Source organism: Hyaena hyaena, unplaced genomic scaffold (assembly GCF_003009895.1).
Source record: "Hyaena hyaena isolate Hyena2069 unplaced genomic scaffold, ASM300989v1 scaffold_494, whole genome shotgun sequence".
Lineage (NCBI taxonomy): Eukaryota > Metazoa > Chordata > Mammalia > Carnivora > Hyaenidae > Hyaena > Hyaena hyaena.
The window spans coordinates 677,986-697,205 of NW_024081126.1; the positions used below are offsets into that span (position 1 = coordinate 677,986).

Consider the following 19,220-nt stretch of genomic DNA (forward strand, 5'->3'; position numbering starts at 1 on the left):
TTCCCATCTCGCCTTGATTTCAACTCCCCCCATGTCCCATACTTTCTAATTACTTAAAACTGATTAATAATCTAAATCACATGCCATTCTCAAGTGCAGTTCAACCAGTGTTAGAAACTGAAGTCATATTTCTTATTGTGAAACTAAAAAGTATCTTAAAGGGTGGGGACAGAAGGTTGATAAAAGAAAATGCTAACCTGAGGGTAAACCTAGTTAGTCATTTTACAGAGAAAAGGGTGGGGTGCTGGAACAGACCTTTCCCTTTACAGGTGTCTCACGTAAACATTCCCTGGCTCCCCGTTCTCCTTCACAGTGGCCCAGTGAGAGCTGCAAACCACTCCCCCCCCAAGGTCTCTCTACCCACCTTCCAGACCAGTAGAGGTAATAACTTTCACAGTGAGAACTTGGAAGGGGAAAAAAAGGCAAAAAGATTTGCAGGCCCCTTAAGATTTCATTTTATGGTTAATAAAATGCATATGACAAAAGGTTACATAAATTCCTCCAGTAACAGCTTTCAAGTAAGTAAAGTTTTTATTTAGGCAGTAATGCTTGTTTCTTCCAATGGATTCTCAGATCCTTCACTGTAACTACCAGGTCTCCTGATTGACAGGTTAGGGATCCACGCTGTTTAGTCTTCTTTAGGGCTCCTGTTGCATGCTTTAGGATCTCAACTAATTTGATACTATTTCACTTTGTATTATTTTTATTATAACCCAATGTATTCTATTTTAATGCTTAACAGAAGTGTGGTATGGGTTTTTTGTTGTTACGGTTATGTTTATGTTGTATACTTGATTCCTTAATGCCCCTTCTCTATACTTTTTTTCTGAACTTGCAGAGAAGTTTACACCCAAAGTGAATACTGGATACAAACAAGTAGCCATCTTGATTTGCATTTACAGTTGTATCACAGGTGATAAGCTATGTTCTAAACTGGTTCTCTTCCTTCCAGTCACCAGAACCAGTGGTTCCCCAGTGCAACCAATACCTGTTCAAAGATCACCAAAGATTCTTGAGCCCCTTCTGGATATTTTAAAGTCAGTAGGCCTGGGATGAGGGGGCCAGGAATCTTGAAACTTGAAAGTTCCATAGGTTATGTTGATGAACTGTGAAATTTGGAAATCACTACATTTCTGTACAATCCATAAAAGCTGCTTATAATGGTATATTGTTAAACCTTTGTTCTTTTATCTTTTTTCTGTACTAAGGGGTCAGCAGAACTGAGCCCATGTCAACGAGACTCTTAAACCGACTCTACTGTTAGTTTTTTCTGGGTCTGTCTCTTAGTATCACCAAGCTGACTGTGAGGAAAACAGTCTGGAGTGCTGCCATTACTGAGTTTTAGATGTTAGATGGTCTAGCTTCTCCTTGGGGCTTTGGTTCCTCATCTGTTTAAAAAAAAAAAAGTTTACAGCAGATGATTGCTTTTTGCCTTTAAGCCTTACATATCACAAGCTAGATTATTCATCTATTCTCCACAGGCTGTAGATCAGTGGTGTCTTCATCTCTTTAGCCCACTTTTCAGTTAACTCTAGTCTGGTAAACAGGTGCCCTAGCTGTACTGGCCACTGTCTCTAGACTTTGCCCAAGTATGTATGCTGGGTACAAACATGTCAAGGTCATGGTCTCACAGTCATGACATCAGGCTCCATCCTATGGAAGCTACTTGGGATTCTCTCTCTTTCTCTGTGCCCCTCCCTCAGCTTTCCCCACCCCCACATGCCCCTCCCCTGAAATTAGGACCTAAAACCATTTCCCAAATTTATCTTTTCCTCTCTCCTAAATACCAGAGTCCTGCCTACACTTACTTGTTTGGGCAGATATATTAAGCTCTTCATTGGTCTTGGAGGGTAAATAATTTTCTATTTTTGTTTGTTTCTATTTTATTAATCATTAGTGTACTTGTGTACAGAGCACCCTGGAAGCCAACAACACAGTGCTTTGAAAGGGTATTAGGGTATAACTAAGTATAAATAACAGTTATTTAACAGGGATAGGGATAGATTAATGTCCCAACTGTAATATTTAGAGAACCTGATTATAAAACTTTATATGTTGAAATGCAAATTGAATAACTTGTCATTGGATGCATTGTCATTCTTGTGTGCCTCCCACCCATCATGGTTTATAATGTAAAAAGTTCTGCAATCCATTGGACTCCCTTTTAGGGGAGGATTATGGAAATAGAGCAAGGAACAAGAACCCCCGTCAGTGGGTCAGAAATGAAACTTTATGCTTAAAATAGTCATCAGAAATGACCAGTATCATTTACATTTTTTATGATGTATTGAGGAGAGGTTTGAGAATTGAGGAATTTCTTGCTTATTCAAAGCCTAAGTAGGCTTAGAATGGTTTACACGTTCTTTATCATTCCATTTACTTGACCTAAGGCTGATGGGTTTGTTGCAGTCCAGAATCAGCCTGTCTGAAAGACACTTCTGTTTTGTGGAGGGAATCCACACATTAAAAAGGAAGAGACGAGGTCATCTTTTTTTCCCTTTTTAAATGTCCTCTAAAAATGTGGACAATGCCATACTACCTCCTTACTTTTCAATGTATTATTTCACAGTGCTGGTCCCAAAGGCGATAACATCTATGAATGGAGATCAACCATTCTAGGGCCTCCAGGATCCGTGTACGAGGGGGGTGTATTCTTCCTTGATATCACTTTTACACCTGAATACCCCTTCAAGCCTCCAAAGGTAAGAATTTCCTGAGTTGTATTCAAATTTACATATTCCCAAGAGAGACTACTGAAACATTTAAAAATGAGTTTAGTCACAAAAGGTAGATTTCTGTTGTATCTTAATGAATCTCCGAGTACGTTAGGATGGACACAAAACACGCATGGGGGGCGGCTTTTTGTCTTGGCAGAGACCATGTCTTAGGAGACCATGTGTGCTTTGTTTTGATGGTGCTTAGAATCCTGCTATTTATAGTGACATAGCAACTCAGAATTAATCCCGTTTTCCACTCAGCAGAAAAGCAGCTTACCCAACAGTTAAAAACTGTCAAAATATCTATGTTCCTAGTCATCTTTTGGTCTCATTCAGATTGTCATCTAGTGTCTTCAGTTTTCTCACGTAGTGTCTTACCTCCTGTGAGACTTTATGATTCTCATTTACTAAATGATAATTTTTACTTTGGAAGGATTCTGTGTATCTCACAAATAGAAATTAGGAAACCAAAAACAGCAACCCAGGCTCCTCTGGCTTGTGTTAATTTGTCTACTGCTGTGATGCTTACCCATTTCTGGCTCCTCACCTGTTGAGGCTCCATTAACAGTGAATTCTGTGACCTAGGTAGGCAGCATACCCGCAGGCTCTAATGTAAAAGTCAGAAAAAGCGGAAATAAATCTCATCTTCAGTTTTCTTAACAGCCTTTACAGTTAAGCATTTTGCTTATGTTCCCACTATGTTGTCCCTCAATTTTGTATTATAAAAAGCTTACTTTGAGGCCATGTAATACTACCAGCTAACACAAGAGGTCAGCAAACAATTAGCTATTTGAAACTTGAAAAGTTGGGAAGATACTTAAAACACTGAACCTGCTAAAGATGAATTTGAGAAATACTGAAATTACTTTGCTTTTTGTTGATATAACTTTTGACATGACTACAATTGGATCAATGAAAACTCAGGTTTATTAGTCTTTTAATGTATCTTCTCAGCTTTAATTTAAACTCTCTACTCATCTTTTTAAGAACTAAATGTTTCTTTAAAGATTTTTAATTAGGGCCACTCCATTGAAAAGGCAGTTTAGTAAAAATTCTCATTCTTTGCTGTTTAAATTTTATTAACACTGTCTTATTTTTTAGGTCACATTTCGGACAAGAATTTATCACTGTAATATTAACAGCCAAGGAGTTATTTGCTTGGACATATTAAAAGATAATTGGAGTCCAGCACTAACCATTTCTAAAGTTCTCCTTTCTATCTGCTCCCTTCTTACAGACTGTAATCCTGGTAAGGTTGATAATTATTTATTTTTCTTCCTGAACTGAAAACTACTTGTTTTTGATAAAGTTCAAAGAGCCTTCAAGGGACAAAAACTTTTCCCTCAAAAACAGGTTTTGTTTTGTTTTGTTTTGTTTTTTTTGAGAGAGACAGAGCATGAGCCAGGGGAGGGGCAGACAGAGAGGGAGACACACAGACTCTGAAGCAGGTTCCGAGCTGTCAGCTGTCAAAGTCACTAAGTCGGAAGCTTAACTGAGCCATTCAGGCGCCCCTGATTTTTTTTTCCCCAAAGTTTTAATCAAGAGAAGTTTATTCTACTAGTTGAAAAAGGCAGCACTTCTATGCTGTAGGAATGAGGTGTTTTAAAATAAAGGCTTACCTAAGTTTGCCCTAGGTTTTCACGTTTTTAATGCAGTTCTCTTAAACTACATACTTACCAATGTTGAGTCACTGGCCTCACCTCTCCTGTGCCCTCTGGTTCACTAAGTTCACTTGCCCCATAGCTGGTGTTCAGTTTGAAAGTGATACTTTGTCTGAATAGTTCTTACCAGACTGATTTGGGCAGGTGTGGGAGGGGCTTAATTTCCTTTTATTATTAAAGATTCTGTTTAGGTTTCAGAGCAACATTACATTTAATTGTTGACGTCCAGGTTTAGATCAGGCAGCCTGGCTTTTTCTAGGTAACTAGTGTCACACTGCAATAGTCCAGAGGACTACAGTATTGCCCTGAAGGAACAGTCAGGTGAACACAGCTGGATGTTCATCTTAGCCTTGAACTTTCCAGTTTTTATTGAACCTCCTCATAACACCTAAAAGCAAAAACACTTCCAATTAGGTGGTGGTGGTTGGGAGAAAAATAGAATGAACTAAGGAGATAAAGCCACACTGGTACTAAAAGCCTGAGCATTCTGTCTCCCCTCCCCCCACCTCCGCATGACAGGTTTTAGAAAGAAAAAGTATCCAGGATGATGGAATGGCATTTCAAAACTGTGTTTCCTTCCAAGCTGTCACTAATTTATTTGTTAAATTTTAAAACTTTCTTTTCCTTTCTCCAAAGTAATCTGTATTCTTTCCTTCCAGCTGACCCTTTGGTGGGAAGTATTGCCACTCAGTATATGACCAACAGAGCAGAACATGACAGAATGGCCAGACAGTGGACCAAGAGATACGCTACATAAATTGGGTCTTCACAGTTCTTACATTATTTGTCTGTCACAGAGAGAGCTGCTTATGATTTTGAAGGGGTGGGGGAGGGTGGGAGTTGGTAAAGAGTAGGGTATTTCTATAACAGATATTATTCAGTCTTATTTCCTAAGATTTTGTTGTAACTTAAGGTATCTTGCTACAGTAGACAGAATTGGTAATAGCAACTTTTAAAACTGTCATAAGTTCTGCAATATTAGCTGAAATGTAGTACAGAGAATAGACATTTGGGTTCAGTTGCTTGTAGTCTGTAAATTTAAAATAGCTTAATTTTGTACAGGTTATACACATGGCCATTTCTGTAAAGTCCTTCCAAGACTACACATTTTCTGTTGTTGTTCAAAAAAATTGGAATTTGCTTTTCCTTCTTGGGAGGGAACATCGATATTTAACAGTTTTTAGAGACTGTCATCTCATATATATAAAATGGATATGTGGCTATAAGACACCATATAGGAAATATGAGTAGTTATGTATTTTATTTTATATACCAATCTATTGTGACAAGATGAGAGGTTTGAATCACGACTTGTGAAAACCTGTAGTAAAATACCTTAAGCTGTTAACTGTAAGGTGTGAAATAGGAGTTGCTCAGTGGATTGGTTCTATGTTGTGGACTACTTAAGTCTGCATTTGTTACTGTGCTAATAAACAATATTAAAACACCCACGTAACACTGCCGTATTTGTTTACTTTGTCTTGCCTGTTTGTGGTTTCCAGACTTTTTAAGTTATTTTACTCAGAGAGTGGGGGAGGGGGAGAGGAGAATCCCAAGCAGGCTCTGTGCTGTCAGAGCAGAGCCTGAAGTGGGACTCGATCTCACGGGAATGTGAGATCAAGACTTGTGGGATGCTTAACCGACTGAGCCACTCAGGCGCCCCGCACAGATTCTTCTAAACTTGATAGAGCTTTGCTACTAAACAACCTACGAGTAATGCAGACTGCACAACTGTCAAGGACCCAGGTTAGGACTAGTATGCTCTCAGCCTTGCAAGATAGGTTTGGGGCGGTGGGGCGTCTTAGAAAAGTTTAGAGAATCTAAGCCGTCATCTTTCGAAGATGGATCCTCATAGCTAACTTAACGCAACTCCCTTAGAGGGCAGTCTGGTAGTACTGAAGTATACATATATCCAGCAGTAGTTTCTTTGCATCTGCTCCAGAGAACTGCTATTTTTAAATCACTACAAAAGTATCCATCTATGTAAAAAATACAAGAAAACTGGGAATGACTTAACCATTATCTGAATAATTTTTTGGCAAAAAATAATTTGCGATGACAATTTTAACTATTTAAATAGTAGCAACACTGGCTGATTTACAAGTTTCATACCTTTTACAGACAGTTCTTGGCTTGAACTCACAGAAATGAACTGACTGACTTGAAATTCACTGAGCCCAGCCTTAAAAGTATTCCACTTAAGAAATGACAATTTATGGGCACCTGGCTGGCTGTCAGAAGAGCATGAGACTTAGGAGCCTTAGGCTTATGAGTTCAAGCCCCATAGCGGGGGTAGAGTTTTTTTTTTTTTTTTTAAAGTTACAGTTTACTGGATGTCTTAACAGTGCTGAACAGCTTATTTCATATTTTACATTTTTAAGGTTTCTTTTTTTTTTCTTTTTTCTTTTTTTTTTTTAGTTTATTTTGAGAGGGAAAAGAGCAAGGGAGCATGGGAGGGGCAGAGAGAGAAGGAAAGAGGGAATTCCAAGCAGAGGCTCTGCACTGCCAGGGTGGAACCCCATGCAGGGCTCAAACTCACAAACCATGAGCTCATGACCAGAGCCCAAATCAAGAGCTGGACCCTCAACCCACCGCACCATCCAGGTGCCCCTCATATTTTACATATAAATCAAATAGCTGCTTTCCCAGTCAAAACAATAGCTTACTTCCTACTTCTAAAATTAGTTACAATATTGCCAACTTGCAAACTACAGTTAGTCCCAATACTCGGATACTGCCAGAATTTTCAAAGAATACCATAGCACACATTCAGCCATCTGGCCTGAATGAAGACTACCTGCAGTCCAGTATTTTCATGATACATTCTATTCCACGTGACCAAGTATCCAGAAAATGACTGCAGAAGGTACAGTATTACTTGTGGAAAATGGAAGCTTTAGTTGTCCTCAAGGGCTTATTAGTTTTCTAAAGAAAAAGCCAACATTTGAAGCATATTTACACCACCCACTACATCAAGTCATGCTAACCATATAATCTGAACAAAGCTAAATCATAGACAGGTTTGTTCTATTTAACAAGGTCTCCACAAAATAAAATTTAGTTTAACACCAGAGTTCACTGTTTAATCTAACAATGTTATTTCATAATTCTAGACATTAGAAGATTAATGAACTTAAAAACAAAGTTTTATTTGAACTAAGAAGTGGGCATGAAGTTACACAGAAAAATGGCTTCTGAAACAAGTTGGGGGTAGCGGAGCTACTCATACCTGCATCCTACTCAAACTTTATTGTTTGCGGTTCTGAGAAGCAGAAGCGCAACAAAAGTATAAATAACAAAGGTGCTGATTTCAGGGACAAGCCCGCAAGCATTAACAATGCAAATACTTCACATCGGGCAATAAACTTAGCCCAAGTAATTTAATTATAACCTAAAGTGCATTAAATGAATTCCTTAAAAGTCTCCTAAAAGCCAAAGGTAGACACAAATGGCCTAATTTAAATCTGCTCACAAACACTTCAAGGCGAGCACACCAGCACTTGTCGCATGACTGATTTTTAGTTCTCAGAGCTAGAGTTCCCTTTGTTTTTCCTCCCAGGCAAAGGAAAGCTTGATTTGCTCTGAGGCTGGGAAAGTTTGCTGGCTAACAGAGTGAATGGTTCAATCAGAGTTTTGCGATCTGTAACCGTTACCTCCCACAGTCGCACTTTCTCACTTCTTGCCCACTGCTGTGCCACCTCAGCATCTACTTGTCTCTGCTCAGAAAGGTCGATTTTGTTTCCTAGTACAACAATTGCTACCTGGAAGGAAAATAAAAAGAGATTACACTTTGCCAAAATGAGTTCCTAGGCAATAGAGAAATCAAGAAAACTCCCACTGAACAGAATGCTTCTTTAAAACTGATCCTCATGGGGCGCCTGGGTGGCTTAGTCGCTTAAGCGTCCGACTTTCGCTTAGGTCATGATCTTGCGGTTCGTGGGTTCGAGCCCCGCGTCAGGCTCTGTGCTGACTGCCAGAGCTCAGAGCCTGGAGCCTGTTTCAGAGTCTGTCACTCCCTCTCTCTCTGACCCTCCCTGCTCACGCTGTCTCTCTCTCTCTCCTAGAAATAAAACATTAAAAAAAAACAAAAAAAAAAACTGATCCTCAGATGTGACTTAAATCATCAAGTTAGTAAGATATTAAAGTGTTTTTTATAGCTTTTATTTTTGAGACAAAGAATATGAGAGGGGGAGGGGCAGAGAGGGAGACACAGAATCAGAAACAGACTCCAGACTCTGAGCTGCCAGCACAGAACCCGATGCAGGGCTTGAACCCACAAACTGTGAGATCATGACCTAATGATCTCTTCCTTAATGCATTTTTGTTAAAAATGCAGATGCTCTACAGCCTGCCAACTATGAAACATTTAAATGAACAATAGGTGGTGGTACTCAACTCAGGTATGAATGGAAGCTAGACTTGGGGATACTACTATCGAAAATACAGGGGCGCCCTGGTGGATCAGTCCGTTGAGTGTCTTGACTTCTGCTCAGGTCATGATCTCACAGTTGGGGAGTTCGAGCCCTTCCCTGGGCTCTCTGCTGGCCATGTAGAGCCCACTTCAGGTCAGTTTCCCTGTCTCTCTGTCCCTCACCCACACGTCTCTCTCCCTCTCTCAAAAATAAACATTAAAAATAAATTTTAAAAAATAACAGGTAATAGTTTGAAATGTGTCTTAATTTCAGTGTAGTTATACCTGCTATTTAGGAAATCAGCATTACATATTTTTAAAAAATACGGACTCCTGGAGCTGTGAGAGTTCACCCCTAGAGCCTAAATTCCATGAAAACAGGAACTGTTATTCTATTCACATTATTCCTGATCATAGGGAAGTGCCTGATGCAAGCACTAAATAAGCTGTTGAATATATGGACCAATGGGCACATTTTACACAAAATGTAAGGCAATCAATCATTCACTTAAGCTTACTGCACACCATGCAGCTTCAGGCCACCAGTACACAGCAGTCCCAAGGCAGACAAAGCGCAGAGGGGAGTGGAAGGGGGATACTATCCAATTTTAAGACCCTTGACTGTAAAGAAGACGATAAAAGAAGGTAACGGAAAGTAGAAGAGGAGCAGTAAGAATTGTTAGAGCAGGTACCAAAGGAGCAGCCTTGAACCTAGGACATTCAAGCCACTGCTATGTTCCTGCCTCAAAGCTGAGCTCCCTGCACTCCGGTTAGACTATGCCTTCCTGGGAGGATGGAACAGCAGGCCCTAGAGCTCTGGGGTGAAGACTTGGAGAAAGATCTGCAGGCAAGAGTTCCAGGGAGGGGAACCAGCAACTGACAGGGACTGAACAGAGAAACAAAATCATTATGTTGAAAACAGAAAGTAGACCAGTGCCCCTGGAGTGCAGTGACAGGGACAAAATGATAAAGATGAAAAGGATAAACACAGGCCAGACCTTGGTAAGGATCTTACTCTAAATGGTAAATGAATAGAATCCAATCTTTTTTTTTTTTGGTAAGGCAGAAAACAAGAATCCTATTTAGCCAATGAGACAAAGAGCCCTAGGAACCAGTGACCCCCAACAATATGAAGGGAACTGCGTAGGGCTTGAGATACAGTGTCACTAAAATTCAGCTCGCACACGGTAACTTGCTACAGCACAAAGTCACATGCAGGTCCTGAATGAACTCATTCAGTCCCATATTTCCTGGGCTAAGAAAAAATACTATGAAGATTACAGATACTGTGAATACAATTTTATGCTATTAAAATATTTTAACTGCCCAAATGTTCATGCTAAAATTTAAATAGTAATATAATTCACAGCATGTTTAACAAAACTACTTACCTCTTTTTTGTCTTTAAACTTATCAATTTCTTTCTTCAGAAGCTCCACTCTTTGAAAGGATTCAAGGTTATTCACACTGTACACAAGGACAAAGCCATCAGCAAATGAAAAATAATGCTTTGGTAGCTCCACACCTTCCTGTAAGCCCCTGGTATCATAAAGATGTAATTGTTCCTTTACTCCCCGATCTGTTTCCACTGAAGCCATATATACATCTTCCATTGTTTCACAATCTTCCATTCCTGGGATTAAAAACAAATTACTCGTATGTTGAACCATTACACTGTACACCTGAAATTAATAAAATATTAAGTTAATTATACCTCAATAAAGAAAATACTACTTTTTGGATAACTCAGTACCAATTGTTGGGTATTTTCTTGTTCTTTCGTTAGCTGGCTTTCAAGAAGTTTCCCTACTTACTGTATGTAAGAATCATATTTCCATTTACTAACTTCTCTAAAAGCAAAAGGTAGTGGCTATAGTGAATGAACAAAGTGGCATTAAAAAATATTTCTTCTGTATAGAAATATAAGTAGAAATAAATATTTGGCAGTGGGATTAACTATTCTGTATTTTTCACTTTAGATAAAGAGAATGTTGGGGAGAGGGCAGAGAGAGAGAGAAAGAGAGAGAGAATCCCAAACAGGCTCCATGCTCAGTACAGAGCCTGACGAGAAACTCAATCCCACGACCCTGCGATCATGACCTGAGCTGATATCAAGAGTTGGACACTCAACAGACTGAGCCACCCAGGTGCCCTGCAATTATGTACTTTTTTTCTTTCTTTGTTAACTTTTTTTTAAACATTTAATTTTGAGAGACAAAGACAGAAAATGAACAAGGGAAGGGCAGAGAAAGAGGAGACACAGAATCTGAAGTTGTCAGCAGAGTCTGACACAGGGCTCAAACCCACAAACCACAAGATCATGACCTGAGCCAAAGTCAGACACTTAATAACTGACTGAGCCACCCTGGTGCCCCCACAATTATGCATTTTTAAAAAGTAACTGTTAGGGGCGGCTGGGTGGCTCAGTCGGTTGAGTGTCCGGCTTCGGCTCAGGTCTTGATCTTGCAGTTTGTGGGTTCAAGCCCCGTGTCGGGCTCTGTGCTGACAGCTAGCTTAGAGCATGGAGCCTGGAGCTTCAGATTCTGTGTCTCCCTCTCTCTCTGCCCCTCCTTGCTCATGCTCTGTCTCTGTCTCAAAAATAAACTATAAAATTTTTTTTAAAAAATAAATAAAAAGTAACTGTTATCAAAGAACCTAGTACCTAACTTGAAGAACTTAAATGCTGATTTTAAAAGTAGCTTGAACAACTAAGTGGCTCCATTTTCTTCTCCATCAGAGCCAAGGACTGGACCTGGGGTAACTGCTGCCTTTTTTTCTGTACAACTTCCAGTATTTCCAGGGTCTGTTTACGAGACTCAAAAATCAACATGTCCAGCCTGGGCCTGAGCACCAGGCTTTAGTTCCCAAATACCTAGTGGGCATTTAAATGTGAAGGTTATGCAAGTACTTCAAACTAACAAAACTTATCTTTCCTCCCCACATCTGTTCCTCCTCCTCCTTGCTTTCTTCCCTTGATCCCCAAACACCTGGGCAGTCTTCAGAGTTCTCACTGACCAAGGAAAGTGAGTGAAAGTTATTAAAAAAAAAAAAAAAAAATCAGCCGTTCTACTGCCTATACACCTCCTTAATCCATTGGCTCCTTCAGTTCCACTGGCTTATCTTCACCTGCACGACTGAGCTCAGTAAACACCTGGTACAAGACCTTGTATCCTTCCTAAACTTCACTAAAAAGTCAACTCTGTGGACCCTCTCCTGATTATCCGCTTCCCAATTTTCTGCTTCTGTTGTGCCTTGTACCAGTAATACCATTTTATACTTAAATCCTTATCTGTCCCCTCAAAAGCTGAAGGGTAAACTCCTTGAAAGCCAGGACTGGGGCTAATCTGTCTTTATAGCTCTGAGGCAGAACAAAATTGACTTACATACATACAAAGCCCTTAGTAAATGTTTGCTGAATGAATGAATGAGCTCATTTCGTAACTGATGTCCTAGTTTCTGTTCTCTTCTGGCCTGAGTGATCCATTCATTCATTCTTTTTTTTTTTTTTAATGTTTTACTTTTTTGAGAGAGAGAGAGAAGGATAGAGAGCATGTGCACGTAAGCAGGGGAGGGGCAGAGAGAGGGAGGGACAGAGGATTTGAAGCAGACGCTACACTGACTGGCTGACAGCAGTGAATGCAGGCTTGAACTCATGAACTGCGAGATCATGACCTGAGCTGAAGTCGGATGCTCAACCTAATGAGCCACCCCGGTGCCCCAATCATTTATTTTTAAGTAGGCTCCACACCCATATGGACCTTGAACTCACAATCCTGAGATCAAGAGTCCAATGCTCTACTGAATGAACCAGCACCCCTGGCCTGAGTGATCCTTTTAAAATGCATTTTCCTTTACTCCATTTGTGCAAGTTTTGTCTCTTCCAATAGCCTAAGACATCCTTGAGAGAAATGAATCATTCTGTGTACACAGCAAGTATTCAAGAATCATTTCTTGATAAGGGAATTAAGGAGAGATTAATACTTTGTATGTTAATGAGCAGCGGAAAGGTTATAAGATAGGTATGGTAGGGTTCCAGGAACTATCTTCATATTTAAGTATAAGCTATATCCATAAATAAAACCATGCGGATAACATCCTATACCAATAAGACATACATCACAGACATATCCTGGAGATACTGCTGGTTCCATTCCAGACCAATGCCATAAAATCAGCATCACAGGGTGCCTGGGTGGCTCAGTTGGTTAAGCTCAGTCTTGGTTTCGGCTCAGGTCATGACCTCATGGTTTCATGAGTTCTGCTTTGCATGGGGCTTTGTGATGACACCATGGAGCCTCTTTGGGATTCTCAGTGTCCTTCTCTCTCTGCCCCTCCCTAACTCATACTGTCTTTTTCAAAATAAATAAATAAATCAACCTAAAATAAGAATTTGAAGAAAAAAAATAAAGTGCGTATCACAATAAAGTCAGTCTCATTAATTTTTTGGGTTCCCCAGGGCATATAAAAGTTATGTTACGTTATTGTGTGAACCAGACTAATGCCATCTTGGACAAGTCTACCACGACTGCTCTGTGATCTGAAGACTTCTAGACCAGGCTTCTGCCCTATTCTTTCTTTTTGCTTAGCCTCACACTTCATGCTTAAGTACACCGTTGGGGCATAAGGACCTGGATCTCCTCTGGAGATAGGACTATGATTCTCAAACATTTCTTCCAAGGTGGTCCCCCAGCCTTTTGGACTGTAAAAGCAAGTCTTATGGAAGGTGGAGTTGCAGAGATCTGTTTGTCTTGGAGCCACTCAAGAGGGACTTCTGAAGGGAAGTCCCATTCTCAGAACCTCCCTTTCACAGCACAATTGCCAAGCCAGCTAGGAGGAGCCCAGAGACCGAAAAAAATAGGCAAGGGAATAAAGCTTTTGTTGGGGGAAACCCTGGGGTGGCTGACCACACTGACATGGGAAGGCATAAATGGTTTGCTTGATGCCTGTGGACTGATGCAAGAGTACAGGGACACCCCAAAAATGCCAATGGATTAGAGCTATTAGAAAGTCACATGACCCACCGAGGTAAGGAAGGCTGCCAAGCAGTGGCTGTGGTGGGTTGGCCCTTCAGGGGGCCAAAAATGCCCAGGTAGTAGCAGAAAGGAAATAAAGCAGCTGGGAAAATAATGACAACTGGAGAAGGACAGGAGACTATCCACATCCCTTGTGACTTCTAACTTGGTAGATAGTATCTAAATCCAGGACACACAAATCAAAACTCCAGTGTGTCGCTTTGTGTGCTTTGCAGGGCATAAAATGCAGGGACCTTAGATTTTAGCCGTAATTTGAAGCCAGACTGGGATGCTAAACCATGGAACTCATGGAAAACATGTCTGTATGCCAGTTAAGTAGGATGTGTTTTCAGTAGGAGAAGGTATGAGAAATGGAGATGCTTTTTTATTGGGGAATAGAAAAGTGATTTTATACTAAAAAGCATCTGATGGTTTAAAGAGAAAAAAATGACAAAATCAGAAGGTAGAAAGTTGTAGAAGGTGTGTGAAAAGGAATATTGACAAGGAATTTCATGTGTGGTCAAGCTGGCTAAAACTAAAATGAATTTATTTTAATGTCAAAAGCTGGTGCAAAATTAGAATTTGGTTTCTGTTAAAAGGACATACAAATCCTATGGCACCTGGGTGGCTCAGTCAGTTAAGTGTCCAACTCTTGATCTCTGCTCAGGTCTTGATCTCAGGGTTGTGAGTTCAAGCCCCAAATTGGCCTCCATGCCCAGCATGGAGTTGAATGAATGAACAAATAAGCAGACATACAAATCTTAAGTGTCTTCTCCAAATGTAAGTGGAAAAAGGGTAAGCCATCTACACAGGTTATCTTATCTTATTCTATCTACCAAAAAAACAAATTTAGTTCCAACATTTATGAGTTTTGTACCTATTTCATGAGAGTCATTTTAAAACAGAAGCTATAAAGTCTCTGTGTGTGTTCACATGTGTCTGTACGTATGTGTTATGTGGCATTTTCTACCTCTGGATGGTACTAAATTTGTTTAAAAAAAAAAAGTTTTAACTTAGCTGGTTTAATTACAACAGGCATATCTTTAAGAGTTTTCAACATCAAACGCAATTGAAATAATCAAATTTACTAGTTAAGTTCATGTTTATCTACTGCAATTTGTCAGCAAAAATGACTCGGAATGATGGTTGATTTTGTCTAATGTCTCATGAAATTTTCACAGGTAAGAACACATAGACTGAGTAGATAAAAAATTTTAGGGAGGGGTTCCTGGGTGGCTCAGTTGGTTAAGTATCCAACTTTTGATCTCGGCTCTCATGAAGTCACAGTTCATGGGTTTGAGCCCTGTGTCAGACTCTGCAATGACAGCATGGAGCTTGCTTGGGATTCTGTCTCTCACCGTCTCTGATGCTCCCTCGCTCGCTCTCCCAAAATAAATAAATGAATACACTTAAGGAAAAAAAGTTTTAGGTAAACTTTTTAGTTTTCCAAATCTTCCAAATCTTCTTGGTACCTTGAAACCTTAAAGTTTTTTGCTAAGTGATGAATTAAGTTAAATTCATCAAATATCCAGATCATTTGCTAATAAAATACTGAAACATTACTAAACACAGGTTTATCTACTTCTGGCTTATTCCAGAGAAACTAAAAGATACTTGGATGTATTAATGCTATATTGAAAAGCTGAAATGACACAAGCTTCCAGAAATTATAAAATCATAAACTTAAATTTAAATTTTAAATTTACAGAAAGCTGGTATAACAGCTCACAATTGCTTACTTCTTAGTTTTTACTAGAAACTAAGGTTTCTAAGGGTTAAAAATTCTAAATAAAGTATGTAATTAAAGCAATCAGAAATAAGAAGGTTAATCTAAAACAAAGGCACGATTAGGGTAACCCAAGAGCAAATGTGTCATGACCTATGGGCAGTGGGCATAAACTGAGAAAAAAGACTGCCAACCAAATGCTGTTCTAGTGGCTTTATGGAAGGAATTTACTCCTGCTGAGCAATTTAGACCACTGACCTCCATGCCACTCCTGAGGAAAAGGGGAAAAAAAAAAAACCCCTAAGCCACGGGTAACTTTTTTAAGTTTACGTATTTATTTATTTTGAGAGAGAGAGCACATTCATACACACACTAGCGGGAGAGGGGCAGAGAGAGAGAATTCCAAGCAGGCTCCACATTGTCAGCACGGAGCCTGATGCAAGGCTCAAACTCACAAACTGTGAGATCATGACCTAAGCCAAAATCGAGTTGGAAGGTCAACTGACTGAGCCACCCAGGTGCATGGCCACAAGCAACTTCTTACCAGGGCTGGGAACCCCCTGCCTGAGAGACCAGGGTTGGGACCAAGGCTGCTTCCACATGAAAGCCTACGAGGCAACCAGAGACCCCATGGACAGTTCACAATTTACTGGACACCAAAAGATAAGCAAAAGGCCAAATACACCCCAATTTATGGCAATCCAGAATGTCATTCAGGGACCTGGGCAGTCACTGATAGTTAAGGAAAAGCCTAAGGGTGATGTGCTCAAAAGTGCACTTGAGAATAACAGCACAACTGCTTTTTATGAGCTTTTCATTTCTGCGATACTGGAGACTAGATTAGGCATAGATATTCTCCTGGTAAAAAACAATACAAAGCTTTGTAGGAGACGGGTGCCCGGGTGGCTCAGTCAGCTAAGCGTCCGACTTCAGCTCAGGTCATGATCTCACAGTTCGTGGGTTTGAGCCCCGTGTCGGGCTCTGTGCTGACAGCTAGCTCAGAGCCTAGAGCCTGTTTTGGATTCTGTGTGTCTCTCTCTCTGACCCTCCCCTGCTCACGCAGTCTCTCTCAGAAATAAATAAAACATTTAAAAAAAATTTTTTTTAAAAGCTTTGTAGGAGAATTTCACTTTTGAATTCGTGTAATTAAACTGTGTTAAGGGGAAATGCAATTTGGGATCCTGTGTCACCTCCACCCCAGGTTGTCAATGTAAAGCAATACTGGTTGTCAGGAGGACTGGAGGATATATCTGCCACTAAAGTACAAATAATGAGGCTGGCACAAAATCCCTATTATGGTGCTGTATGGCTTGTGAAGAAACCAGATGGCACCTGGAGAATGACCACTGATTATAGAGAACTAAGTAAGGTTGTCCCTGAAGTACCTATTGCTGTCCCTAATATTACCCAAATTACTGAACAGTACATGGCGTAGGCTCTTACCAAGTGGTTTTGGATTTGGCCAACAAACTTTTTTTTTTACTTTTTATGTTTATTTATTTTTAAATGTTTATTTGAGAGAGAACACGCGCGCACGAGCGTACTCGTGAGTGAGCACAGAGAAAGGGAGAGACAGAATCCCAGGCAGACTCCACGCTCTGAGCTGTTAGCACAGAGCTCAACACGGGGCCTGAACCCATGAACTGTGAGATCATGAGCTGAGCCAAAGTTGACTGCTTAATTGACTGAGCCATCCAGGTGCCCCTATTTATTTTTTAGAGAGAGGGAGAAAGGGAGTGAGAGCCTGTGCACACAAGTTGGATAAGGACAGAGAGAAGGAAAAGACAGAATCCTAAGCAGGCTCCACACATCAGTGCAGAGCCCGATGCTGGGCTCCAACTCACAAACTGCAAGATCATGACCTGAGCGGGGATCAAGAGTCAGACACTTAACCAAATGCACCAACCAGGCGCCCTCGCCAACACTTTTAATATTCCTTCACCTCCCAAGTCACATGGGATGGTTGACTATGGGCATTCCAGGTATTGTCATAAGGATATTTGCACAGCCCCACTATCTGTCATGGCAGGACTGCTCATGATTTGTCTTTATATCCACCATCACTCACAGTTAAAAGGTTTCATTCTATCAATGAGGTCGCTCTAACCTCTGAAAACTTCTACTACAGTCTTATCTGAACAGTCTGTACACTCATGTGAAGAAGCAAGGATGTGCCATCAATCCACAGAAAAAGTACAAGGCCCCAGGCCAGCAGTAAAGTTATGGGGGCTACTTGGTCAGGCTAAGGCCCCTTATACTCGGCTCTGTGACTGGAAAGATTCAACAATTTCCCATCTCTAAGACATTAAACAACTGCAAGTGTTCCCAGATTGGTGTATTGGAGGGCCTCTAGCCCAACTCAACAAAATACCTGCAGCCTCTATACCATCTGGTAAAAAAGGAAGCCCACTGGCATTGAGCAGCACATCAAGCTGGCTTTGACCAAGCTCTTAGTTGCTCAAGCACGGGCCTCAAAAATGCCTTTACCTAGTATTCCCATGACACTCAATGTGTCCACTATGCCAAATGGGATGAGTTGAGCATTGGCAGCATGGGAAGTTAACCCTGCTGAACTTTTAGTCACAACTCTGGAAGGGACTCCCTCACACGTAAAGGACAGCACATAACCTATTCCTGGAGACGTGTGGTGCATGGATGTTCCCCTAGAAGGAATCCTAGTCACTGAGCTACAGCAACAATCCAACCCCAGACTGATACTATCTAGCTTGAGACTGGGGATAATAAAAGCAGCCAACAGGCTGAATCGAGAGCTGCCTGGAAGGTATGTATACATGAATCTTGACCCCTTACCCTCTGAATGGATAGCAGGGCTGTCTATAAGGGCCCAATGAGCTCGGGATGACTGGAAAATTTTACAGAAACCATTATTGGTGGGGCGGATTGTAGAAGGATACATGGAAAATAGGACCCTGCCACCTCCCATACTGTTTTCCATGTCTCAGCACATAGGCCTGTCTCACACACTGGGAATACTGAGGTAGACACCTCAGCAGAAATCAGGGGCCTTACCTCCATACAAAGTTCAGAACTGGCCTGAAGGGTTTATAAACACAGTGGGCACTGCGGTGCTAAGGTGGGTTGGAACACAGGGAAGGGAGCTAGCATGCCCCCTGCCATACTGACATCCTAGCAGCCATCAGTAACTGCCTGATCTGCTCCCACTTGAGACCTAGCAAAGTTCCACACACAAGACACATACATCATGTGATCCATTTGGTTTCAGACTGCCAAACTGGTTATGTTAACTGTCTATCCATGAATGAAGGGAAAAAGAACACCCTAACTTGTGTGGATACAGCCACTGGGCTCATGTAAGCCCTTCCCTATAAAAGGACCAATCAAAATGCCACCATCAGGGGGGCCTGGGTGCTTGGTCAGTTGAGTGTCTGACTTTGGCTCAAGTCATGATCTCACTGTTTGTGAGCTAGAGCTCACATTAGGCTCACTGCTGCCAGCACAGAGCCCGATTTGTATCTCTCTCTCTGCCCTCCCACACTCGAACTCTCTCAAAAATAAAAAATAAACATTTTTTAAAATGCCACCATCAACGTCCTAGAACTGTGTCATGTACAGATATCCTCAAAGGACAGATTGTGCTAGGGGAACACATTTCACTGGACAATATGTATAGGACTGGGCTCATAAAAATATACATTGGTGGTTTCATTTACC

At 40.8% G+C, this 19,220-nt stretch overlaps 2 protein-coding genes across 9 annotated transcripts in view; one reads left to right on the forward strand and one right to left on the reverse strand.

Annotated features, from left to right (window-relative positions):
- UBE2E1 (ubiquitin conjugating enzyme E2 E1) overlaps positions 1-5,840 on the forward strand; it is an 83,586-nt gene extending 77,746 nt beyond the window's left edge. For both annotated transcript variants that reach the window (XM_039254593.1, XM_039254592.1), the window contains 3 exons: positions 2,570-2,702; positions 3,819-3,966; positions 5,038-5,840. In XM_039254593.1, coding sequence (XP_039110524.1) covers positions 2,570-2,702; positions 3,819-3,966; positions 5,038-5,135 — 379 coding nt within the window. In that variant the 3' untranslated portion in view covers positions 5,136-5,840. The remainder of the gene's footprint in view (positions 1-2,569; positions 2,703-3,818; positions 3,967-5,037) is intronic.
- NKIRAS1 (NFKB inhibitor interacting Ras like 1) overlaps positions 1-19,220 on the reverse strand; it is a 40,723-nt gene that overhangs the window by 5,486 nt on the left and 16,017 nt on the right. For 3 of the 7 annotated variants that reach the window (XM_039254584.1, XM_039254583.1, XM_039254585.1), the window contains exons 3-5: positions 10,181-10,422; positions 8,032-8,139; positions 2,698-3,324 (exon numbers count right to left, since the gene is read on the reverse strand). In XM_039254584.1, the coding sequence (XP_039110515.1) occupies positions 3,139-3,324; positions 8,032-8,139; positions 10,181-10,422 (536 nt within the window). In that variant the 3' untranslated portion in view covers positions 2,698-3,138. Of the gene's footprint in view, positions 1-431; positions 1,389-2,697; positions 3,325-7,506; positions 8,140-10,180; positions 10,423-12,904; positions 12,983-19,220 lie in introns of those variants that run through there. The other 4 variants (XM_039254587.1, XM_039254588.1, XM_039254589.1 and 1 more) reach the window with 4 other exon arrangements.